Consider the following 24,971-nt stretch of genomic DNA (forward strand, 5'->3'; position numbering starts at 1 on the left):
GTCCCTGCCCCAAATTGTAAAGGCAGGTCTACCTTTCTCAAGTTTGCTTCATACTTGAAGAGAAGTCAGTTGGAGTTTTAGTCTTCATAACAAGAGACCCATGACTTCCTGCTGTCTTTTGCTTCTTGAGGAGACTTAGGCATGGTCTGTGCTGCTTTGTTGGTGTAGAAGGTTGTGCATGATTGCTGTTGGAAAGATTTCTTTATCAGTAATAGCTGTAGAGCCTTGCCTGAGATTGTTCAAATACTAAATGAGTTCTGTCAGGTAGTCAGCCTTATGAAGGATACAGTTATTTATTGTTTGCTGTGTATGTGCTTATTATCCCAAGTAATGTATCGCAGTGAGCGCTCAAATCGTCTTTCAAGCAGCAACATCTTAGGGTTTAATTGACTTTGCTGGTTTTTTCTACCTCAGTAACTTTGCCTAAATGGACTTATTGTAAGTTCACATTTTTGTTTCCTTTGCTGTTTTACTGTAAATCTGATTTTCTTTTAAGTTTATTTTGTAGAAGATGAAAAGCAAGTATCAGATGCAGATGAAATGTGGTTTTTACACTTGAATAAGTCAAAATATATTTCATCCTAAAGAAAAAGTTCTTCTCTAAATTATGTTTTGTTTAAATTTATGCAAATAAATAGCACTATTTATCTTTAGAATACTATAGTCAAAGGGATTTTGCATATTCATAACATTAATTTATGTTTAAAAAAATTGCAGGAGTAGAGATTTCATTTTAATTTAGTGGGGTTTTTTTTAAGAATACAATGTCTGTGCATGGTAGTATCCCTTTTTCCGAAACTAGTATTTTCAATATTGTTAATATTCATCTGTAGTATGGTACTGTTCTTTTTTTATACACAGAATCATTTTCACTATGCTCTCCTGAAAACTGTATTACCTCATGTGTTGTTATTTCAGGAATTCAGAAAAACCATTGCAATGTTTCTGTATTCAGATTGGAAGAGGTGCTAGGCCACTGCACAGTGTCTACCAACCAAAAAATAATGTAAAATGGGGGTGAGGGGTATGGAATCTTGGTGCAAGTCACATTGTACAGGTTTATTCACAGGTACCAAAGGAGTAGAAGAAGCCAATTCCAAAATAAAGGTGAATTTCAGGTATCTTTTCATTCGTTGAATGCTTGCGCTTGTCTTTGAACTGAAGGTGACCTTGTAGTTTTACATAATATATTAATTTAGGTCATTGCCTTTAGAATTGCCATAAAAAGCTAAAATGGAAGGACTTTTTATTATTTCATTTCTGTAACAGTGGGGATTCTACTTCAATGTGATTTAATATAGGGACTACAGAGTGAGGAGCGGTATGATTTTAGGACATTATGCCTCCATGTTCTCTGATCTGTGGAAGTTTCTTTTTGCATATTGTTCTGCAGGGTTTTGGGAAAGAGGCAACCTTACTTGTTCCTTTCTTCCAGCACTGGACATTCCCATAAGCCAGCATTCTTGATGCAGCATTATGGAAAAGTTTGTCATTACTGCATGGTAACAGTTTAGTTTATTCTGAGCCCAACTGTAATTCTTTCTGTTTATTTCTAGGAATTTAGAACATGATGCTCTTTTGAGCGCTTTGTGAGGTCTTGTCTTTTCATCATCGGTGGTTGATTTATGAGCACTGCAAGGCCGAGCACTGAGAGAGCTCTAAGGTCGTTGGAGTTGGAGGCAGTTTAATTCGAAAGGGATTTTTCAAGTGAAAAATGGCTGAATTTTTTTTATAGGCTGGAGCTCTACAGGACAGGAGGCAATTGGACTATGCATGTTTTATTGGCTTAGAAAATGCTCAGTAGTTTAAGTTGCTGTAGACAAATAATGGGCTTGTATCGCCTGATACCTTTCATTTGTAGTCTCTATACATGTAGTCTTCATATAGTCTGTTTTTCATTTCTAGTCTTCATACATGCGTTATGTTTATAAATTAAGTTTTACCATAAGATTTGTGTGAATATACAACTCATTATCTGAATGACTAATTGAAATCTTGGATGTACATCTGCTAGGCAAGCTAAGAGGAGGGAATTGTTCTGCAATTGAAAGGTAAACAGATAATTTTCCTTTTGCCTACACTTTTAAAATGATTTAAGCTTCCTCATGTTACTTTAATCAGAGAAGTTATTTGCACATAATTCAGTTTTATTTTTTGCAGAGTTGAGTGGTGAACTTTTTTTCTGGATGATTTTTGATTATCAGTGCTGGTGAGAATCACAAATCATAAAAAGAGAATTGAATAAAAAATGAGTAAAAAGAATTCTATGTCTGCAGAACTTTTATAGTGAGAAGGGTTGTATTCTGTTAAGACCGACAGTCAGCTAGCTGTTTACTGTGAATTCAATTTACACAAAGCTGAACTCATTAAGTGTCAGTAGATAAAGTTTGTACATCCACTTGAAAGATGTCTTTCCTCCTATACCTCATGTAAAACTTATTTTCCCAGTGGCAATTACTTCGACGTCTTGTAACCGGCTTTCTCAGTTAAGCTGTACATGCCCCCCCATCAGTTGTTTCTCAAAAGCTGTGTGATGTTTTGTGATAATTAACCTCTGTGTATGAATGTGTAATTCATTTTATGCAGAATGAATATGCTGAGTGTTTTAGAGGGGAACTAATGAACTTTTCATTGAAGGAGAAAGCTCAGATTTTACTTCAGACAGACAGGCTTAATGTCTGGAATTTTGTTCATAGCTAGACAGTAGAAGAAAATCCAGTGTGATGCTATTTTTCTCATCTGTGAGTTAGAGAAAAAGTTTGCAGACAAGCAGTCTAAATAGCAGCATGAGAAGGTGGTTCATGAATTGAAACCTCATTTTCAGTGATTAGTTGCCTGTTTTTACAGTGTTATATAGCGCATGAAGCTATGTTCAAAAAGACATTTAGGATTACCTGCAGTTAGTATACTGACAAAGAGTTCTGGCAAAAATCTGGTAAATGCTATATCTGCTAAATCTGATCCCATATTCCAGTAACAGAAATTTCATTGTGTTGCATGCTGAACTGGACTAAGGGAGGATAAGAACTGACAAGTGTCTCTCTTTGGCATCCTTGCAATTAGCTAAGAGATAAAACTGAAGCACCAAGATGAAGACACTGAATTTACTTAGATATGTGCCAAGCTTTAAGAATATAAACATCTACAACAGCCTTCATGTTTATGTGCTTAGGTATCCAGTGAGTCTGGGTAATGAATGCATGAGTCAAAACTCCTGGCTGATTTCAGGAGACCGTATGAAGCCCTGAATGAATTTCCATAGTAGGAGTAACTCTGCGGTACAAACTATTGGTCTGGTGTCCAGCTGCTGTCCATGGCTATGTCTGCCTTCTTACTATGACCTAAAAATCACAACTGTCCCATGTAATTAAGGATCCGGCACCTGGTACCTCTGTTTTGCATATCATGGAAGGCAGATTCACTCAGAAGGCTGAGCACTGCAGGTGTTTAGTTTATATGTTTGGATTGACGTGACTGCTAAATTACTTTTTGAAAAGGAAACTTAAAAAGGTATTTTGAAAAATAGTGCAAATTGTGCAAAATACAAAAATAAGACGTTGTACCTGACAGGTGGCGTCTCTAAAAACTGTCTTCTTGACTATTTTTCAGTAAGATACCCCATGTCATTAAAAGTGGAATTGGCATTGTTTCCCTGAAAACCATTTTTAAAAACTCCAACTTTTATAGATTTCCTATTTCAGTTTCTTAAAAGGATACAATATTGCAGCATTGTTATATATCTGTAAAATTAAAAGAATTGCACTCTAAGAAAATGTTCATAGTTCATATTGCAAGCTATTTGCTTTTAGTTGGATATGTTATAGGAAGAACATAGAATCATGCTGAATCTAATGTACTAATTACCTTGGGGGTATTCATCTGCAGGAAGTGAAGTCTAAAAGACTGACTTAGATCTTGTAGTTCATCTTATTTGCATTCAGTTAAAAGTTGCATTTGGTTTACTTTTGTTTTGTAAAATTTTTCTTGCAGTTGTTGGGGAGGAGCATATAATGCTTTCCTTTGTTTAAAATGACTATGTGAAATGCAGAACTTAATTTTTATAATTTTTTTTTAAAGAAAAGAAGATTTTGTGAGAGAGAGAACCATGAGAATTAAAGCATTGAATGATTGATGAGGAGAAAACCAGGCATATTTCTGGCCATCTACTAAAGTTTTCCAGTAAAATTAATCTTCAGAATTAGATTGGCTATAATAAAATTATAAGCAGTGCTCAAAATAAATTGGATACACTGGTATGTCATACCAGCCATTCAAAAAAATAGCCTACCACTTCTCAGAAGCCATGATTGGCATATTGGTGGTGGTGAAGGAAGGTAACACTTGTAAAACAGAACCTGAGAACCTTCTCAAATGCGACACTGAAAATGTTAAAAGTTAAACTCTCCCATTCTGTTTGTGTCCTGGAGTTTGCAGTATAAGGAGTGAATACTATGGCAACTTTGATACCTGTTCAGTTGGAGTGTCTTACAGTTCTGTGTCAAATTCAACAATATAAATGTAGAGTTGTTAACAGAGAAATTGTTTCGCAGTTTTAAAGGGATCAGCCATGTTAAAAATCCTATAGAATAAGGTACAGGCATGATTAACTAAGGACAGACAGCTCAAGGAAAATGGAGATTATTTTTTTTTTATAATTACTATTTTGAAAGAAGAACTGTTTATCTTATGTGATCTTCCTATACCGATTCTTTCAGCACATTCAAAGGAAGTAAACAAAATTTTTATTCCTGAAATCAACTTTTCAAAAATTGCTACAGCACTGCTTGACTGCTTCCATGAAGTCTGTTTAGGCTACTTTTCTTCCTGTTTAAGTGATAATATCCTGTAATTTAAGTGGAAAATAGGGAGTGAAGCATTTTTTTTTAAGTGCAGTTTGGCAGAGACCACATATCTTCTGGAAACCTCTCTGTCTAGCATTGTTGCAGTATTATTTAATATTGCAAATATTACATTATATGTGTTTGGATTTTTTTGGTATAGATATTCCATTGCTTGTATCCTATTTATGTCTACTGCCATTACAAAGTACTGTTTGGCAATAATTCAGATTTTCCTTTGTCAACAGTTAGAACAACACTTCGTAGTAGCAATTGTTTAATTACCTCTAATCGAAGTAAGATGTGTAGTATTGCCATGTTTTTCATCTTTTTGCAAACTTGATTCAGGAGAGTGACATGTTTTGTTTGAATACTTGTGCTGTGCTTGTATGATGTTTTCTCTTTGTGAGACGTATACCCTGCCTGAGTATTGGTTTTTGACATACTTCTACAATTATGATCTCCAGGATTTGATGTCCTGAAACAGTTAACTAACATTAAAGATATGTAAAAACTATATATTAACAGATTGAAATGAAGTGCTCAGAGATTATTTATAAAATGTAGAACATCACCCACAATGTGTCTGTTACAGATGGAAAAAATGAATGTATTGACAAGTGTATGGTCCATTGAATAAGTTTATAGACCTAAAATCCTACCCAGGATTGCCAGAAATTAACAGTTTGTCTCCAGTACTGGATGTGAATTAGCTTAAACAGAAGCATAAGTCCCATTAGGCAGACGATTCTTTATGGCCTGCGTATCAGAAGAAAGTAATTTACTTTATTTTTTTGAGAATGTGACTGTGAAATTTGTTCCTGAAACATTAGCCAGACAGCATGGTACAGTTCTAACTTGTGTATTTGGTAGGGATAAATATATACCACATTTTCATTTCCTTCCAGAATGAATGTGCTAGAGAAACTCGCCATATATGATAAGATTTCAGAAAAGCCAGTGCTTGGTTTGCAGTCTGCTTCCAGACTGTTAAGTGTACAGGTTATTTCATGTCTTGATGATACTATGTGTGTTTAGACTGGCTGTTTTCATTAAGTCATAAGAAATAACGCAGACTAAAGTGATCTTCTGTGTGCTCGGAGAGGTGCCTACACAGCCTAGATTTTGAAAGGAAGTGGAACGGCTGTATTTAAGAACAGGTTTTATTCTTGTAGTAGCTCATAAAAGTACTGGCATCTGACTTAACATTGGAGTTTTTCACATGTTCACTGAAGGAAGAACATATTTGTAGTCTAAAATACCAAGGAAAGACAATGATTCTAACTTTGCTCTTGTCATCTGTGGTGGCCCCAAATGTGTTGGCCACATCCCGTAGGTAGATCTTCTCATACTAGTAGAATACATGTTGCCTGCCTAATCAGCCTCTGTAATATTTCTCATTTTGCAGTTGAAGTTATTGGTGTAGTATTCAAGAGAAGATTTAGGCTTCCATATGAACGTGAATCATTGTAGGGTCTTCACTGTTCTTCCAAGCAGTGCAAATGCCATACACTCTTAATAATGACTACAGGGCAAATGAAATTTCAGAAATCGCCACCGTTGTTTCGACCACGTACATGTACACAAATTGCTCTGTTCAGGCAAATGGAGTTGGGAAGTCATGTTGTAGTATATAGTAACTTTCTTGTGCTGTAGCCTTATATATTATTTTATAAGAGGATATAACTAATCAACATACACAGCAATTTTTTGTTAACAATACAGATAATGTAGTGGCTGAGACCAAGAGGTAAAAAAATAATTAAATGTAGTAGACAGCATTTTTTCATAATTATTTTTGTTTTGGGGGCATAGCATACAAATTGGATAGAATTTAATTGCTAAAGCTGGTTAAGTGTAAAATTAATTTTAATACGGCTTCAATGAAACAGTAACTTTGATATAGTTGAGAAGCAATTTAAAGAAACCACTGTTTACTTAGGTTACGGTTTCAAGTTTATAATCACATTTTATTGAAGTTCTCCTCCTAAGAATGCCTCCTTAAATTGAAATGCTGATGTTCAGGGAAGATGTTTATTTTACTGATGCTGCATTATGGAATTTAAATGGATAACTGCTGATTGTTAAGTACTGTGTGTGTGTTTAAAAATGTACAATGTCTCTTTTAAACATAGTACAAGAAATACACAGAGAAAAACGTTGTGAGTAATAAGTGTTTTGTCCCATCTACCTTTTGACAGGAGAATTAGATGACAGAGAACAGGCAAAGCTGGAAGTAAAAGTGTGGGATCCAGATAGCCCCCTTACTGACCGTCAGATTGACCAGTTTTTAGTTGTAGCACGGTAAGATTAAAATCCTCTAATAAAAAAACCTCCTTTTCCTTTTCCTACTGACTATTCATTCCCCTATATCGTGTTACTCAACTTGTTTGCTGTTTTGTGAGCCCGTCTCTTTCCCACAGTTAGCTAAAAGAGAAAATCAGACCATAATCTTCTGCATATTTATTGAAGCTACCAATACAGAAGAGAGAAAAAGAGAGTGAGTTCTGGAATAATGCTATGCTGCCTGTATTTCAGGTTATAGTAGAATTTGATACTTCATATGTAGACATTGGTCTCTTTTCCCCTCAGAGTAAATGAAACAGGATTTCAGTGCTAATATTGCAGACTTGTACTATAGTACTAGGAATTTTGTAGTGTAATACGAAGTTAAGAGTAAAAATAAAAAAAATGTTAAATGAAATGGATGCAGAACTTGCCCAGTTTGCATATAAGCTGAATAATATGCAGTGCAATTATTGTGGATGAATGTTTAAACAAAAGTTTTGAAGTGATTAATTTCATTAGTGAAAAAAATCTGGCCAGTTCAATTTTATATATTAACATACAATTATGCAGATTTATGAGAGGAACATCAAAGCACTTGGAATTCATGAATACCTTTAAAAATAATTCCTCTGCTTTAAAAAAAAAAACCTTTCAAAACTCTATAGACTTTCTACTGAAGAACAACTCTACACTCACAAGATACAGCATGTTTCACCTGTCCTGTAATTCATACTTACAAATATAATACAAAAGTACTTTTCTAACGATGGCAGAGAACTGTTAATCACAGCAAATGTTAGGGATTTTATTGTGAGTCACTCCATCTCCTGTAATCTGGTTGCAGAGCATAGTCTCAAATCTTCTTAGGCAAATAATCCTTTTACGTTGTTTCCAGTTTCTGTTCTTTATTCTTTCTCCCTTTTGAACAAATCATTTCAGGAAGGAAATAGAAGTTGCTTTGTATTTTCCAGCTTGTGTGTGGTGAAATGGGTTGCCGATTTATTGTTTTACGGTTCAGATGCTGATCCACCTGGGTTTCTTCTTTCTCCTCCACTTTCTAGTGCTGTATGCTAGTAAGAATACAGCATGTAGTAATGTAGTAAGAATTGGCTTCCCCTGTTGAATTTCCAAGCAAGCCACTGGGGTATAGGTGTGAACATGCATCTGTTCAGAAGATCACAGTGCCTGGTAGATGCTCCATAGAACAGAACCCAGAAAACAGAACTACTTCTATCACCAGCAGTATGATACCTGGATATGTATGGGCAGACCGTTATGGGGTGCCTTAAGAGTACCATCTGTTTGAAGATTATGTGTTTTTGAGGAGTTCGTTCATTGCTTTCACATCCCTTCACTCTTCATTTTGCAGCCACTCTGGGGAGCTGAAGTAGTATACTGTGAAGCTGAAAATATTCCCAGAGGAGTGTACCAGTAAGCAGTCTGCTGGGAAGTGACAGAGAATAAATGACAGAGAATAAATGAAATTTTTAGAGAAGAACATTCCTCTCTCTTCATCCCCTTATTTAAGACATCCTGTGCAATGCTGTACCCTGACCAAGACTGCATTTTTTTTAAAGTTGATAAATTTCTGTAAAAAAGGTTTCTATGGTGGTGGGAATGGGTCTTGGTCATAGCTGACTAATTGTAGCTATTCAAGATCTTGTGGTAGGCAAGATGACCATCTGTAACCAGATGATTACTCAGGTACCACTTCATTGATGTTCTTCCACAAAACTCCATTCATCTTTGTAAGCTGCTTTTGAACTGACAGAAACTATTTCCAAGCTCCTATATATTTGTATTCACAGGTTGCAAGATCACATTTCTGTTGCATTAAGTGCTTCTGAGACAGATTTTCACCAATTTCTGGAGAAACAGTTCTCCTATGATGATTGTGGCAGCTTTAAATTCAGTAGGTTGTGTGCTTGCATGTTGTAAAGGCTCTCCTTATACTGGACCATTAAACGATGCTTGAGTAACAGTAGAGTGGGTATTATGATCTGGTAAACTGAGCTTACAGACTCAGAAGATAGCTCTGCTGTGGCCTAACTGCACTTCACTGGGCATTGGCTGTACCTGCTGGGTTTCCAGTGATAATGGTATTTCTCTGATTCCTGGAGGTTATGTTTAGTTTTGCAAATTTGAGATTCTGACAGTAAGAACTTTTTCCCAAATGCATTCCTATATGGGATTTTAGTTAAGTGTTTGCATGCTATTTGTATTTGAAATTTTAAAAGAATTTTCATGTGGTCCTTTTTACATACTGCATCTGAGGCATTGAGATTTCTCATTTTTTTTCGGTTGGCTCTGGTTGAAGGAAGAGTTGCTTTTGTCCTTACAGGCTTCAGCTTTTCCAATCACACAGCACACTTTGTTGGTTCTTTAGGAGGTGTTTAAGTACTCTCTTTTTCTGTTTGTGTTGCCCATTTGCAAGAACGTTTATATTTGGCCTCGGGCATGTAGCTTTCCCAGTCATACAAGGTTTCTTTACTGTCTCAGGAAGGAGAGGCCTTTTTTCTAGGTTTATATGCTTGGTCAGTCTGGGCCTGTCACTAAGCTCTAGTATGTAATAATCTGCTGGATATAAAGGTAGAAAAATACGCCTATCCTGTCCAGAAATCAGAGGTAGCAGTGCCAGAAGAATCAATGGAGATTTTGAAAAATGCATAAGGGTACTTGAGTGGAAAGTTCCTTAACCTTGAGCTCCCTAACTAGTCTTGCTTGACTGTGGATTTACAAATCTTGAAAGTACTTTATTGCTACTACTGAAGCGTAATTTGGGCAAGGGCCTCTTCCTTGAACTAGCAAAAGCATCTGTTAGGAGAAGCTTGAAGCATCAGACTAACGTATTCTGGTTTTGAGTTGGTTTTTGGGTAACACACTGTCATTTATACTCTGTCATTGAGAATTCCGACACCGTTTTCTACTCCACTCAAGTAAGATACAGCTTTGTCAACCAATTTTTGTTCTGTCATATATACTGGCAACAGTTATTCTATGTCTACTAGCTTCAAAGAATAGGACTCTGAGAAGCTGCAACAGCAGTTTAGATCTGTCCACGTTGACAAATAGTACAATGTGGTAGAAGTAGATTGATAGAATTTAAATGTTTGGTGCTGAGGGCTTAGCATCCACACTATGCACATTTTGAGCAGTTTTATTTTTAGGCTAACTTTAATCTGGTCCAGTGGACTAAATATCTATGAGTATGTGGAACTACTGTTTAACTTAACAGAAATCCAGTTTGTATACGACAAGATACCTTTTGATGTTGGTTAAAGTGCAGTAGATAAAGATGCTGGGGACAGTTGCTTTGAAACTCAATTCCTAATTTGAACTAAAACGCTAACATAGATACGCCCTGTTTTCTCCAGTCATCTGTCTTTATTATTCCTAATATACAAGGAATACTTCATTTTGTTGTGAGATCTCATGTTCTCTTTCTAATTCTGTTCAAAGTTGCATAGTATTAGGAAATAGAAACTTTCCTATGCTGTGTATACCATAATAGTCCTGTCTTTTTTTAAATTTGTCAAGGAGTCAAAAATGGTCTTGACCAGACTCAAATGTGTTAGGAGTTGTGGGCTCAAGTCTGGACAGATGCTGAGAGCCAGAGACCTGACCCATTTTTTTTCGTTTTCTTTCTATCTACTAATTTGGTTTATAATTCATTACATGATAAATTTTTGGTACATTATAGTTCTGTTTATGTACTTTATGATGCAGTGAAACAGTTAACAACTTAATTCTTTTATTCTGCTTCATCTAACTAGATTATAAACATAGTCGTCTGGAAGGAATATATCTCTAAATCAAGCTGTTTTCCAGGCATTTGTGGTCCCAGCTTATTTCCATCTAAAACAGAGTTTTGAAGACTAATTAAAATAGCCTTAAAGCATTGCATCTCTACCTTAAAGTTTTGTTCTTTGATTACTTTGAAATTTAAATGGCATTGCATACCTCTGGCTAACATAATATATTTCTCTTTGTTTGAATGCCTGCTTATTTTTTGATGTAAAATCATAGGAGAATGGAAAATGACATGTTAGTAATTTTGAATTAGAGCTTGATCCTTCCTGTGTTGTTTCCACTTTTCTATTTTCTCTGAGAGAGATTATATTAATTTTCTGTTGGTTACTATTGATTTAGTTACAAGTGCTCATGGTATATGGAGGTTTATTTGTTACGTGAATTTTTCTTACGGTGAGGAAGGGAACACAATGCAGCTTCAACTAGTGATGTGTCTTTTATCATATTGAGGAAAAGAATACACTTGTCAACTGAGAGCAACAAGTAAAAACATTTAAAAGTGTGCTCAAATAGTAATACTCTGTTCTTGCAAGATAATTAAGTGTAGTCAGTGGCAGTAGACAAGAGTCCCAAAGCTCATCAATGAAAATAAATACATAAAATTCACTGGTTTGAAAGCTTCAGTATTAGTGTGCTTCTGGATTCTCTTTAGGTGGTGAGAAGTAAGAGGAATTGGAGTTCATTAAAGAAGTAATGAAATTTAATGGCAGAATTGTAACATAAAATTATGCGGTAAAGATGGTGAAAAATCTTGATGCCAATGCTGCGCTCGCAAAACTAGATGTTTGCTAGCAAGGTGAATTACAGCATCTAATGGTAGGCAGATGGTTTGGTAATAAAAAGGGAAAATATGTTCACATCAAGTTTACTAAGAGTATGAAAAATACTGTTTCTGCCTGTCTGTCATGCTTGGCTAATACACATTTATTCCTTTGTGCATTTTCTTTTACTATATTTCTTCTTGACCAAATTACTTTGAAACCAACTAATTCAGACTTGGAGCTGAATTTCTTTTTGCATCTTTTTTAATGAATTTTTATCTATTGCATTATAAAGAAAAAACTTCTGCAGCGGCATTTTCACGGACCTGCTTTTTGGGGGCTGTAAATCTCCTTCTCTGTGACTGTGAAATTGCAGGATGGAGTACAGATGATCGCTTAAATCATATCCCATGAATTAAACCACTTGAATGTATCAGATTCTGTTTCAGTTGAATAATAAAGATTTCACATATGTTCCATTTCTATTCATTTAGTAATGAAACTGAAGGTTAGTTGTGGTGTGTAGGGGACATTATATGTAATGCCACCCCCTACCCTAACTTGGAGAGTCTTTCAGAGAAAGAACAGTGGCAGGTGACTTTTCATGTTTATCGTGACATCTTTTGTTGCACTCTAAATATCTGAAGTGATAATAATGAAGAATAGCACTGTACAGACAGTTGCTTAGAAATGCAAGGAAAATGTGTCTTCTGGAACAGCATCATTTTACTATGAATATGTTCTTCGTGTCAGATTTTGCATTGCTCAGTAGTAAAAATCTCAGGGGTATTTTTCAACTTTAATTAATATTGTGCTGGTGACATATATCTCCACTGAAGAAGTATTTTTTTCTCCTTTCCAAGATTTTAAGCGTCACATTACTGTCTTAAGGAGCAATGGGATAATAAATGGCTGTTTGTAAAATGCTGTTGTTGATAGCAGTCTAAGGGGTCATCTTATAAGACTGTTTCCAACTCACAGGGAAGGGGAAGGAACATTGATGTAATAATAAGGAAAACAGAAAGCCTCCTAATATGTAGGAAGCCTCCAAAGATCCACTTAATTATTTTCCTCAAAAACATTAACTCTGAGGTGAGGCATATGTCTCATTCATTATTTTGCAAATATGTGAGGGAAATTGTGAATTTGCAGATTCATGTATGCACAGAAGTGGTTCACTTTAAACAGATTTGTCCGGGGTATGTCCACTACTCATCTTGTATCACTGAAACAGAGGAACAATGTATAAAAGTGAATAGTTCTGAAATAAACATCCTTGGATTAAAAAGGATCTCTGTCTCAGCTGGATTTTTGAGACTACAAGGTAGAAGAAAATAGTTACTGTCCTGGATCCAGAACTTTCTGGATCTGATTTGATGCCAGACTGCTGTTGGTACCGGGGAGACTAGTGACTATTTATATTCTGATGTATAATCACAGTGGTTCCAGATTTTCTTTGGTAAATAACATCCCTTTTCAGAACTAGGTACTGATGAGCAATTGAATCTTTAGAAATGTGTTATGACAGTCTCTTGTGTTTGCTGCTTCATAATTTTGTTGGCTACCACTAATACTAATCTTATGCAAAAATTTGAACAATTACTTCCTTTAATGTCTTAGACTTCAGTAATAAGAAATTTGGAGCAATGTATTTTCTGTGTTCAATACCTAATCTGAAGTTTTGCCTGAATATAGGGCATGCAAGCACAACAAAATGATGATGAGCTACTGCATCCCCAGACAGTTTACTGTTAGGTTTTTTTGGACATAGTTATTGTTGAGTTTTGCTGAATTTGTGGATTTATTCCATAGTCCTGGATCCTGACAGCGGATTACCTTGATTTGTTTTATGTTTGTGTGGTTGTCAGCTGCCATCTCCGTTATAAGTCCTTGAGAGGACGTTCTTGGTTCTGGTCTTTGAGATAATTAAAACAAGGAAAAACTAATTAAGGCAACAATGGATCATTTGCTCTAGCCCTTAAAGCTCTTATACCTTCTTGCTGATACAGCCTGCGCAGATTCATCTCTCTGCTGATACCACCAATTGTTTATCATTCTTGTCCATCTCTCTGCCACCTGTGTAATTCACTGTCTGTATGCCTTTTGGCTTTAGCTTGTTTTGGGAATCATGGGGAGTGTTGGTTTCCATTTGAAGTCTCAGTACTTTGATTACTCATTGAATAACTAATTTGTGACTAGCTTGCTGAGCACGTTTTTTTGGTTATGTGAGTTTATTATTGTTACTATTGAATTAAATACAGTTTCAATTAAATATTTACAGTTATTACTTGGGATTCAACCAACTTAATGGGACATTTACATGAAAGAGTCTGTTTAAAAGAAAAAGTTAGTAGTTGGGATCTGACTGTTCAGCCTGCATTTACTTACTACTGAGTTTCATTTTGGTAGCACGTAAGTGAAGACAATAGTATGTCTTCTGGAAATGGGCATTGGTTAGTTATTTTTTTCTTATAACATTTTCAAAGTAATTCTTTGGTGGTATTATTAGAAAAAAAATCATGTAAGGAAAAATGACAAAGGAAGTGTTTGACATTTTTATCAATGTGTTCCTCATATCTGTATTTTAAATGCAAAAACATATATATTGAGGTATTTTAATGATTTCTAAAATCAATTTTGGATTTGGATTGCATGGCTAGATTCTACAGAGCACTGTATATCACAGTTAAGTTTTGAAACTGGTTAGTATTTAACTGGAATTCCTACTCTTATTTGGGTCATCTGAAAAATTCACTGCTTTTCAAAAGTTTCCAGGGAAAGGTGAACTGGAAGTTATGTTGATTTCAACATATGATTCCAACATAACTTTCCACAGACACGCCCGCCCCTGCCCCCCCCTCAAAAAGGCACACTGCCTGTGTTTTATGGTCGTTCTTACTTGTTTTGCACTCATGAACTCCATGCTCCCACGCAGCATTCCTCTGATGGTTGCGATCCTCTCCTACTCAGTACAGCACTGGAAGCAATGTCAACTACCACATCAATTCTTACCACTTTATCACTTATTTGAAATAAACCTAGCTTTATATTGTGTCTTAATTTTTACTTTACATACTGGGCAACATAATTCACATATGCGTGGGCTCAGTCAGCCTAAAAAGTTTGATGTGCTAGAGAGTGACTTGTGAGGACATACTCTTTGTAATTTTCATAGCATACTCTGACTTTATTCTAGAAATATGGTCAAAAGAAAATAGTGTTAATTATGCAAAAGGAAGATAAGAAGCTAGTAGGTAGCAGCAGAAGGGAAATACAGTCATGCCACATGCTGCTTTACTGGTTTGAACAGTAGCGACAGAAGGATCACAGGAAAGACTGTTTAGCTACAACCCTTATCAATGCCAACATGTTTAAAGGGGTTGACTGACTATCAGGAAATGTGTTCACAATAGAGCCTTATTCTTGGGACTGTTTTGTGGACAAATACTGTTTTATGTACTGCCAAACTTTTAAAAAAAGAAAATAGAATATTTGTGTGTTCTTGTCACATTTGCCATCTCTGCAAAGAGGAGGGAGTAAAGGTTGTGAATCAACGTTTGAATGTAACTTATTCATTCCACAGCCTTTAAAATTGTAAGCAGTTAATATCTGGAGTGTGTGAATCACTGCTGCTGAATTTTAACTGTCTTACCAGGTTTTGGCAGCAAATACTGAAACATGCATTCAATATTAAATGTTTTGAGATTCAAGATAAAATTGCAATAACAGATGTTATTAGCAGTTTCTCCAGGGTCAATAATATACCTTAGTAAGTTAAACTCTTAATGCACATTATGTTATTTTATTGTTGAATATCAGGTTTATAGTACACAGTAATGTGACACTTCCAGTGTGTTGATCTGTCAGTGACACTCCCCATTGGTACAATTCTGCACTTACAACTTGTGTGGACTGTAATTGCTGAATGAAGTTCCAGTTCTTAGTCCAGCTTTAATACAGCTTAGACTGTATTAAAAATGCTAGGTGAGTAATTGGGCCTTTGAATTTAGAAGGACTTATCATAACTGCAACACACAATTTTTTTCTAATATCATTGTGACACAACGCACCTCAAGAATCATTATGCAACTCAGGGTACTGGAGCAACTTCTGCTCTATTAATTAATAATCTTTCTCATGTGTTGCCGCATCTTTGCTCATTTCCTGTATGATGTGCTGAGCCCAGTCAAATTCATTTACGCATCTTTCCCTTCAGTGTGCATGATATATAGTGTGCTTCAAAGAACAGTTTGCAGTTTAGAACAGTCACTATCACACTAATTCTCCATCTCTATTCCTTACCTTTTGTTGCTCTGGTAAGTATAATAAACGCCATGTACAATTCATCAACAAAAGTGGAAAAAAAGGTAAAGGTTCGGAGAAAAACGTGTCCATTTCAGTAATGCTGGAATGCTTTTATTAAGTAGGCCGAGAGATCCATTTATTTCATTATTACTTAAAACCTGTGACAAAAATACCATTTTGGAGGTACCTTAGACTAAGCTAATACGCTTTCTCTGCCTCACTAATGGAAGTAGTAGACATGCATTACTGAAGTGAATGTTACTAATTTCCTCATGGGAACATGGTGAACCCCCTTTTTTAATTGGATTGTAATTTGTTAAACAGTGTTGTGGCTTTTTAATTTCAAAAATAATAGTTACAGTTGTAAAACCCAAACTGAGTAGGATTTTTTACTTCATAATTAATAAATTGGTACATTAAAAAGTTCGTACATTAGAATTCTCTTGAGTATCTTTTGTTTCCATGCTGTTATTCTTATATGTTGGGTTTTACTTTTGGGGGAGAAGGTCAGAATTTTTTACTGCAGTGTTTGGTGATTTGTCTTCATCAAATTGTTAGCAAAGATCTGAAATCTTAAGAGTAACAGTATGTGACTTCTGTTTTTAAAAGGACACTTTTATAGATATGAGATAGTCTGATAATAAAAAAGAGGTTGTATCTTTCTGTGCATTTACTGTCTACTGTTTCTCTGTTGTAGTGCGGTTGGCACATTTGCTCGAGCGTTGGATTGCAGTAGTTCTGTCAGGCAACCTAGTTTACACATGAGTGCAGCTGCGGCTTCCCGAGACATCACACTGGTAGGTGGCTTCTTAAAAACTCTACAACTTGTTTTATATCTGTGAATTCAACAGTATCTATTAGTACAGAGTCCCTGTCCTCCTGGTACCTGTTTTCCTTTAGATACTTGCATGCAAGGTGTGCAAGTTTACGGTAGATAATCCTGTGTGTTTTCTGTAAGCATATTGGTGCTGCCCTTGTAATCATACTGTAAATAACTTGACTTTAGCTGAAATGTATTCAAATACAATATCTTCATAGGTGATAATTTGCACAACAGAGTGGGTAATACATATTGTATAGGGATTCATTCAGTATAATTGATCAGTAGTGTGATTTAAAGTATGTGGTGATAAAGCTGATTGAAAATTGTTTAGATAATGTTTTGTACTTACTAGATATGTGTGTCAGTAAATTTCATAAAGTATAAGCAATCTGACTTTGTAAGCAACTTTTTGAAGAACATTTTACTTAGGATATCCTTAGGATGTGAAGTATTCACTGTAATGTAAGCACCTGAATCTTTTTGAGAAAGTTAAAAATAAATCAATTACAGACCAAAGTTTTGTCTCTGTATATTCATATTAGCTGAGATGATAAGATACACTACCGTAATAAAAGTGTGCCAGGAACACTATGTGAGAACAAAAAAACTTACTGTTCGTAGAATCAAGTTTGACTTAGATTTCCAAAGACATCAGCAGGAGTTGTTTATTGTTTTAAGTATTTGTGTACAGAATCACGAAGGTGATAGTTAAAGCTAAAGTAGATCTGCTGTTTGTCAGATACTTGAGTTTTTGAACTATAGGACACTCAATGAAACTAACAGATCAGTTTAGTTACGGTACTGCCTTATAAGGTGGCTAGGGAGCCCCTGGAATTCAGTTACACAAAATTTTGTGGGGACAGACAATATCAGCAGGTTAAAAAAAGGGGTTAGAAAAATTATAGACCATGGTTCCATAAATGGGTACTGAGGAGAATAGGGAGAGGTGTACCATCTAGCATTCCTAATTCCCCAGGTTTGTAGATGTTGGTGAATGAAATGGGAATTGACCTCAGGCTGTGGTTAGGCTTAACTGACTATTTTCTCAAAGTAACATCCCTTGGTGCTCCTGTCAGAGACAGAATGCTTGGCTATATGGATGATTTGTCTGATTCAGTAGGGCAGTTCTTACATTCCAGATAAAATATATTCATTAGTATGATGAGAAAAATATTTAATTTCTTACATTTTGCAGAGTATCAAAGGCTATTAAACAGGATATAGTCTGGGCTACGTAGTGTAGTAAAGGCAGTGGCAAAATGTGATGTTTTCAGTAATAGTCAAAATGAGTTTTCTGTTTCACATGTGCTGATATGACCTTACCAACATAATTCTGTTCACATTATGTGCTTCATTTTTTCATCAAAATAGTTCTTTGGTTTAACATTTTTCATTTTATGAAGACTTCATTGGATTAAGAATTTCTACTAAATCACACACATTTTGCACATCCTTCTTACTGTATTCAGTGATTAATAGAATAGATTCATCCCTATAGCAGTTTCTTCTTGTTTGAAAGTACATGTGAAGTGTTTGAGTGCCGTATAAATGTTTCTCCATTGCAAATAATCCATTAAGTTCCATTACACTTAATGAAAGGCGTATCTTACAATGAGGCACCAGAGGAACCACCCCAGGTTTAATTATTGTGTCTGTCTGTTCTCATTTTCCTACCCCCTCAGCTTTTTAAAACCTTTCTCTTTTGCTCTTTGGCAATATACTTCCTTTTAAGTTAAGAGAAGACGTATTTGTCATTGTAGTAGTTACTCTTTCAGACATTGCCATGTTAATTGGGAGCATATTTTGAGCAGTAGTTAAAGTTAGTACAGACATTTGTAGAACTTGTGGTGTATCTCATTTATGCTTTGGAAGGGATGTAGGTGCATAACACTAAGAAAATCATATTATCTGTATTCTTAATGCGAGGCAGATAATCCTTGCACCTGAAGTGCTATTAATGGGATTTCTGTACACCACACCTGTTGATTTCCAGTATTCCAAATTAGTTGTTTCAATTAGAGGTGACTGTAAACAGACTGATACTAAAAAAAAAATAAAAATACAATAAATGCAGAGGTTATAAACATGAGTAAATTCACAGCGGATGTACACATTAGGGAGGTCTTGCAGCTTAACAGCAAGTGAGAGGCTACTTTCAGGCTTCCTTATTTTGAAAATGTGGGGAAGGTAATATGACAAGGCAGGAAACTACCAGTGCTTTTAGAAAACCCTACTGGAAAACATAAAACAATGTGTGTTTACTTTTTTAGATGATAGTAAATGTTATTTTCTTACAGTGATAAAGGCTTGTGAGACAACCAACCAACTGAAACTTGCGTTTCTGGACTTCTCAGAGGCAGTATTTTGTTTTAAAATGAAAATTGATCTCTGAGAAGAGAAAGAAACTGGGAAGACTTTCTGTTTCACATTCCTAAACATTGCATAGTGTATACACTGATAATGAGAACCATTAAAGCAAAGCAGGTTGATGGAATTGCTTGCTCCTTGTGGTGGGCTTGTTCAGAAGAGCCCGTGCTACTTTACTGTAAGGACGTAAATCTGGTTTCGGATGTCTCCTCAAAATGAAAAATGTGAACAGGTTTTTCCTTTGCATTTTGAATGGCGTCTTTTTAATGATTTTTTTTTTTTTTTGACTTCCATAAATGTGGCTCCTAAGATGAACATGCTTAAAAATAGAATCCATACTCTGTTTCCAGTTTGAGTGCTTTGTTGGAGGCAGTTCAGTCTAGTTGGTTTAACTGGCTATTGCAGCTGGTTTGGGAGCTGTGTGTTACAGCTTGTTTGCAGCATGCCCTGTCATTTCCTTTCTTCCCAGCTCCATGCAGCCCTTCCGTAGCTTTTGGTGGCTAGTTTCTTCTTCTGCCTGCTTAAATTTGAAGTTCCCTCTATCTGTGTGGCTAATACCTTTCCTCTGGTGGGACGCCTTGTCTGTGCTGGACAGTATGCTCTGAGCAGGAGTTCTTAGGGGAGAGTGGTTCTTCCTCTGTCCTTCAAGCTCCTATTTGGAAGAGACAACGCCTGGTCTTCCCAGCCTCCTGCTCCTTAGCTGTCAGGTACCCACTAGTTGTTTCTTGTAGTCCTCTCTTCCTTGGGTAACAGAGATAGAAAGGAGATACTCCAGGACTTTTTGTCTTGGGCTCTAGTAATGTTTCCAGGCTGTTCTTGCTTTTGCTAGCACAGTTTACTCACTGCAGTGGGGGAATTTGATTGCAGGTGAGGGCTGACAAATCTGCAGAACGCAAAGAGTTGTTATCGTGGGAACTTGTCAGTGGTCTTCTGTTGCAGAACGGCTCAGTGAAGACAGTACTTATCCACAGAGTTCATTATGAATCTTTTCTTTAGTAAAATCAAAAAGAGCTTTATGGAATCAGATGTTTATTATAAATGGAAAAGTGAACATAAGGCAAGAGCAAGATCCTGATTTATTCACTTTTATTGCCATTTTAAAGAAGGTTGGGATCAGTGAATAGATCTGGATTTAGCAGCTGCTTGGAAAATGCCTGGTATGTACTGCTTTTCCACAGGGGATGCAATTTAAACAAAGATTTAAACCTTCGTAACACATATACTGTAAGAGTTTGATCTTCAGACCTGGTTTACTCATTGCCTGAATGATAAGCAATAAACCAGTGGTTTCATATTTAGTCTCTAATCTGAAGATTATGGATTTTAGACATTATGTTACATATTTCCATATTAGAATACGTCATTTTAACAATGGCTTTTTCTCAAGGCTGTTGAATTCGACTTGAATCGTAAGTAAAAATGACATGTAGGATAATAGTGATACTACCTCTTGCAGACGAAACAGTTTAAGAATCTTGTGCTTGATAGCTTTCAAGGAGGTATACTGAAAGCTGGAGAAAGAGGAGATGACAAAAGATAAGAATTTATTATTGGCAGTACATTTGTATGCAGAAGCTCAACTGGAATTGCTCTGTAAGTGTACTGAGACATAATGCAAGAGAGTTCCTTCCTTGAAAGGTTTCGGGTGCCCCGTCTCATAAGATGAGTTTAGGGCTGTGTGAGAGATTGCATACTACAGGTACAGCTCATCGCTGTGGTGGGATAAATAGGTGAGGGACTGATGTTACACAGTCACGCACATTATTGCGCTTTATACCTCTAATACCTCCTTCAGCACAACACTTGAAGATTGTGGTGATGGGGTCCTTTGGGACGCTGAGTCAGAAAGGCTTCTTTTACGTTGCTCGTTTTCCCTGTGGGTGAATTTGTGATGTAGTTGCTTGCTTTTCGTATTCCCCACCACTTGTTAGTGATGTGAGAATTCAGTGTTACATCTAAAGTGAAATGCTGTAACTTGTTCGTTTTGTATTTTGCCCTTTTATAAAAGAAAGTGAAGCAACTGAAGAAACCTCATTTACCCGTCTCTGACAGCAGAGTTTAGTAAGGAACAAAAATCTCGCTTGTTTTTCCGTATGGTGGCAATGAAAACAAATTACTTCCTTCCCCACCAGTAAGAATATTGAGCACATAGATGTCTCAACAGCTATTTAGCTACTATTTAGAACTTCTGTTAATTGAAAATGGCCCCTCAGTCAATATATGCCACTGTCTCTATTGGGTTACTTGGAACCAATTTCTACCAACTAAAGATTCTCTAGAAATGTTTGCTGGCAATTTGCAGGAACTAATAAACTAATGCCGTTTTTAGTAAACATTTTATCAAGGCATTTCCTTTCCCAAATTAAGTGATAAACAATTTATTTTCCTTATGTTCCACAGCAGAAAACCTATGATATCAAGATAGACTCTAAATTTAGCATTAGTTGAGGCTTCTTGCACAGTTTATATAAAATAATAGATTGAATTTGCGTTAACTGAAATGGACTGTCTATTTAAACACGTTTTATTCTCTCCTTCTCCTTGCTAGTTTCATGCAATGGATACACTGCATAAACACAACTATGATTTGAGCAGTGCCATCAGTGTTCTAGTGCCACTTGGAGGGCCTGTCTTGTGTAGAGATGAAATGGAAGAGTGGTCAGCATCAGAAGCTAGTTTATTTGAAGAGGCATTGGAAAAGTATGGCAAGGACTTCAATGACATTCGACAAGACTTTGTAAGTATGAAATTAGTACACTTTCCTGTTACTGTGTTTTCCATGGGTGAGCATAACTGCTTTCTGTAGGTTTGGAAGATTAGCTAGAGGAGAAATCTGTATGGTTGGTATATGTAATTAACATACGTATACTTTTTATCTGGATGAAAGTCAATATTCTTGTTCAGTGCCATTCTTTGGAAAGATGTTGACAGAAGATGATCTGTCTAATGGTTTAATACCAGGTGGGATGTCTCATATGCTGATGTGTTTTGATAAGGATTTTTACAAGGATTTTACAAGCATCTGAAAAAGTTCCAGCAGCTTTTTAGAACTTTTCCACAATTTCCAGTGAAATTCATTAGCAGCTTTAGCAGCTACATGGCTGACTCCCCTGAGTGTTTTTGGAAAGCTGGGGTTTCCTTCTGTGGTTAGCAGAGAGAAATTTATATTCAGATAGTTTTAAAGTGCGCTGCAGGGAGTTATTTTGACATATTAGGTATTTTGGCACTTCTGAAAAGTAAAGGGAATATTTCCCAGTATGTTCTAACTATACTGTTTTTGATACTGAAGTATCAGACTATAGGACAGCAAAGCTTTAATTTGCTGAATTCTAATGCAGAATCATGAAATGAAATCGATTCTGACATTGCTGGGATTGCTAGGAATTTGTTTGCAAATTTTTTTGCTTGTTTCTTGGAGAGCCTCTTTCTTTCAAGGAAGAAGATTTCCTTTGTTGTACTAAGTTCAAGTTGGGCTTTGTGAAAAAGTTAGGATTTGAGCCAAAGGAATTCCGGTATTTAAGACTGAAGTCTATTTGAAACATTTTCACAACAATCTCATTCTGCTTGACTCTGAGAGCTCAGATTTTTTTCTTTGCAGATGTTACTAATAATCTTTGTGAGGGGAAAATGGTACTGTATGGTAAGTGTAGAAGTCCTTCCAAGACAGAGTGTGGGACAGTGGGAGGAGGCTTGACACTTGTGCAAAACTGTCTTTTCTTCACTTTCACAATTCTGAAATGAAACAGATAATTGAATGAAGGTGGGAAGGGAAGGCTATTGTTTTTCTGAAGAACTGACATTTTAACAGGTGTATTATATCTGCATGCTTAATTTTGAGATTTCTAAGGGAGATGATGTTCACTGCATTCATCACATAAGGTTGAAAATTGCATCATGAATGAAATTGTTCTGTTAAGTTCAAGAAAATGAGTGGAAAATAGTATTTTACAGAGGTTTAGAACTGAAATATTAATGTGAACTACAATTCCTTATTATTTCTTCTACTGATAAATGGTCCTCAGTTGCAATTGTACAATAGTTCAGTAGCTATGTCTTCTAACTAAATGTTTCCTAATACATAGTATTCAGCTTTTCAAAATGCCTAAAGCATGTATTACAGATTTTATTGGCTGTTTACAAGTTGAGTCTTAACACAATTTGTGACCAAGTATATCTAAGCCTTGTCTCTGGTATTTATGTAATATTTTTATTTTCTGTATAATTTCTGTGTTATGTTACATATAATTTTGTTGATAGATTAAAGTGATACAGTGTTGCAGGAATCACTTATGCGTTTGTAATGTTCAAATGCTAGATACTTGGGTGAGTCTACTCACTAAATCTTCCTTCCCAAAACGCAGATATTTTCCCTTGCCCTCCTCCCAAAGTGAGAGAGATAGGGTTGTGTAGCCTACTGAGAGCACATTAAGGATGGGTCAGAGTGCAGCAGAAACAGACATGGGGCACTAATTAATTACAGTCTCACTTAGTTAGGACAGGGATGTTGTCTATCCTTAGTCAGTTATTTTTACCTTTGGAAAAGTGGCATGTCTCTTTTAAAACATCATTAGAAGAACATCTATTTCACATACCAATTTATATGGTATTGGTAACTTAGTGCACACAGTCTTGATCTAATTCTATGTAATTTGGAAGCTTTCATTTACATTAATCATTGTGTAATCTTGGGTTACCTTAATTTCTCTAGAGTAAATTCAATGTTTTCTCACTTGCTATGTAGCATTCTAAAGGTATAGGGATTTAAAAACAAACATTTGGTTTTAAGTAATCATCTAAAGTAGTCCTTCAAGATTTAGATCATGGATATATGAAGAGTTTCTGCAAGGAGAGGTAGGTGCGGATTTGTAGCACTTAAGCAGTGGCTATGCTTGAGAATACATTCACTGTTATCATCACTCTCTTCAGTGGCTGATCAGTGAAAAGTAAGCACTCTTATATGTGGTGCAAAAGCATGGACAAAGAAGCTAATGCACTGGTAGTGTACACACTGACTTGTCTGAGTGTCCTGCTTGAGTTGTCATATGCCAGAGGAGTTGCCTTTTCTGAATTGTCCTGAATTTGCAAGGCATGGCAGCTGCAATTGCAGCCCTTACATGATAGTTCTCTAAAGGGCAGGCTCATTTATTTTTCCAGCCATTAGTAAGAACTGGCACTATTTGACATTCAATGTGCAGCTCAAGCATTAAGCTGTAAACATTAAATATTAGTAAGCAAGACAATTATTTTAAATTAGATGGTGTAAAGGAGTTTACCTTTTTTTAATAGTACCTCATTTGTTACCAAATTACCAGTCTAGCCTTTGAATGATCATTTTCATCAGCTGTGGACTCGTCAACTGTTACAGGAGCTCATTTGTTGAGGTTCTGCTCTCTTTAAGAACCTATGTGAATACTAATCAACCTAAACTTTTTCAGTTAATTGAATTTACTTGATTTAGTTGAATTACTTCATGTCCCAGGGTAGTAGAATAGGAGAAACTGAATATTTTATGTTCTCCAAATATAACTTTTCCTGATGGTGAGAGACAGCTGTTATGCTTGTTAATTCTTAGTTTTTCATTATCACCAGTTCTCACAAATTTATAACTGTTACATCTCAAATATGGCAGGAAAGGCCTTGGGAATCAGACTTGAACCTTTATAGAAAACAGTACCAGCTGTTTTCCAGCTTCAGAAAATTGTGGAAACATGCCTTAAAGTTAACATGTTCATTTTAAGATACTTTATAATCTTAAGTTTCTCCTGCTGATCTGAGTGG

The 24,971-nt window shown here is 35.9% G+C and overlaps 1 protein-coding gene across 2 annotated transcripts in view; it reads left to right on the forward strand.

The window, feature by feature from the left end:
• Positions 1-24,971, forward strand: part of MTA3 (metastasis associated 1 family member 3) — a 138,466-nt gene that overhangs the window by 48,399 nt on the left and 65,096 nt on the right. For both annotated transcript variants that reach the window (XM_059829796.1, XM_059829804.1), the window contains exons 7-9: positions 7,040-7,142; positions 16,701-16,800; positions 21,742-21,930. In XM_059829796.1, the coding sequence (XP_059685779.1) occupies positions 7,040-7,142; positions 16,701-16,800; positions 21,742-21,930 (392 nt within the window). The remainder of the gene's footprint in view (positions 1-7,039; positions 7,143-16,700; positions 16,801-21,741; positions 21,931-24,971) is intronic.

Source organism: Gavia stellata, chromosome 2, assembly GCF_030936135.1.
Source record: "Gavia stellata isolate bGavSte3 chromosome 2, bGavSte3.hap2, whole genome shotgun sequence".
Lineage (NCBI taxonomy): Eukaryota > Metazoa > Chordata > Aves > Gaviiformes > Gaviidae > Gavia > Gavia stellata.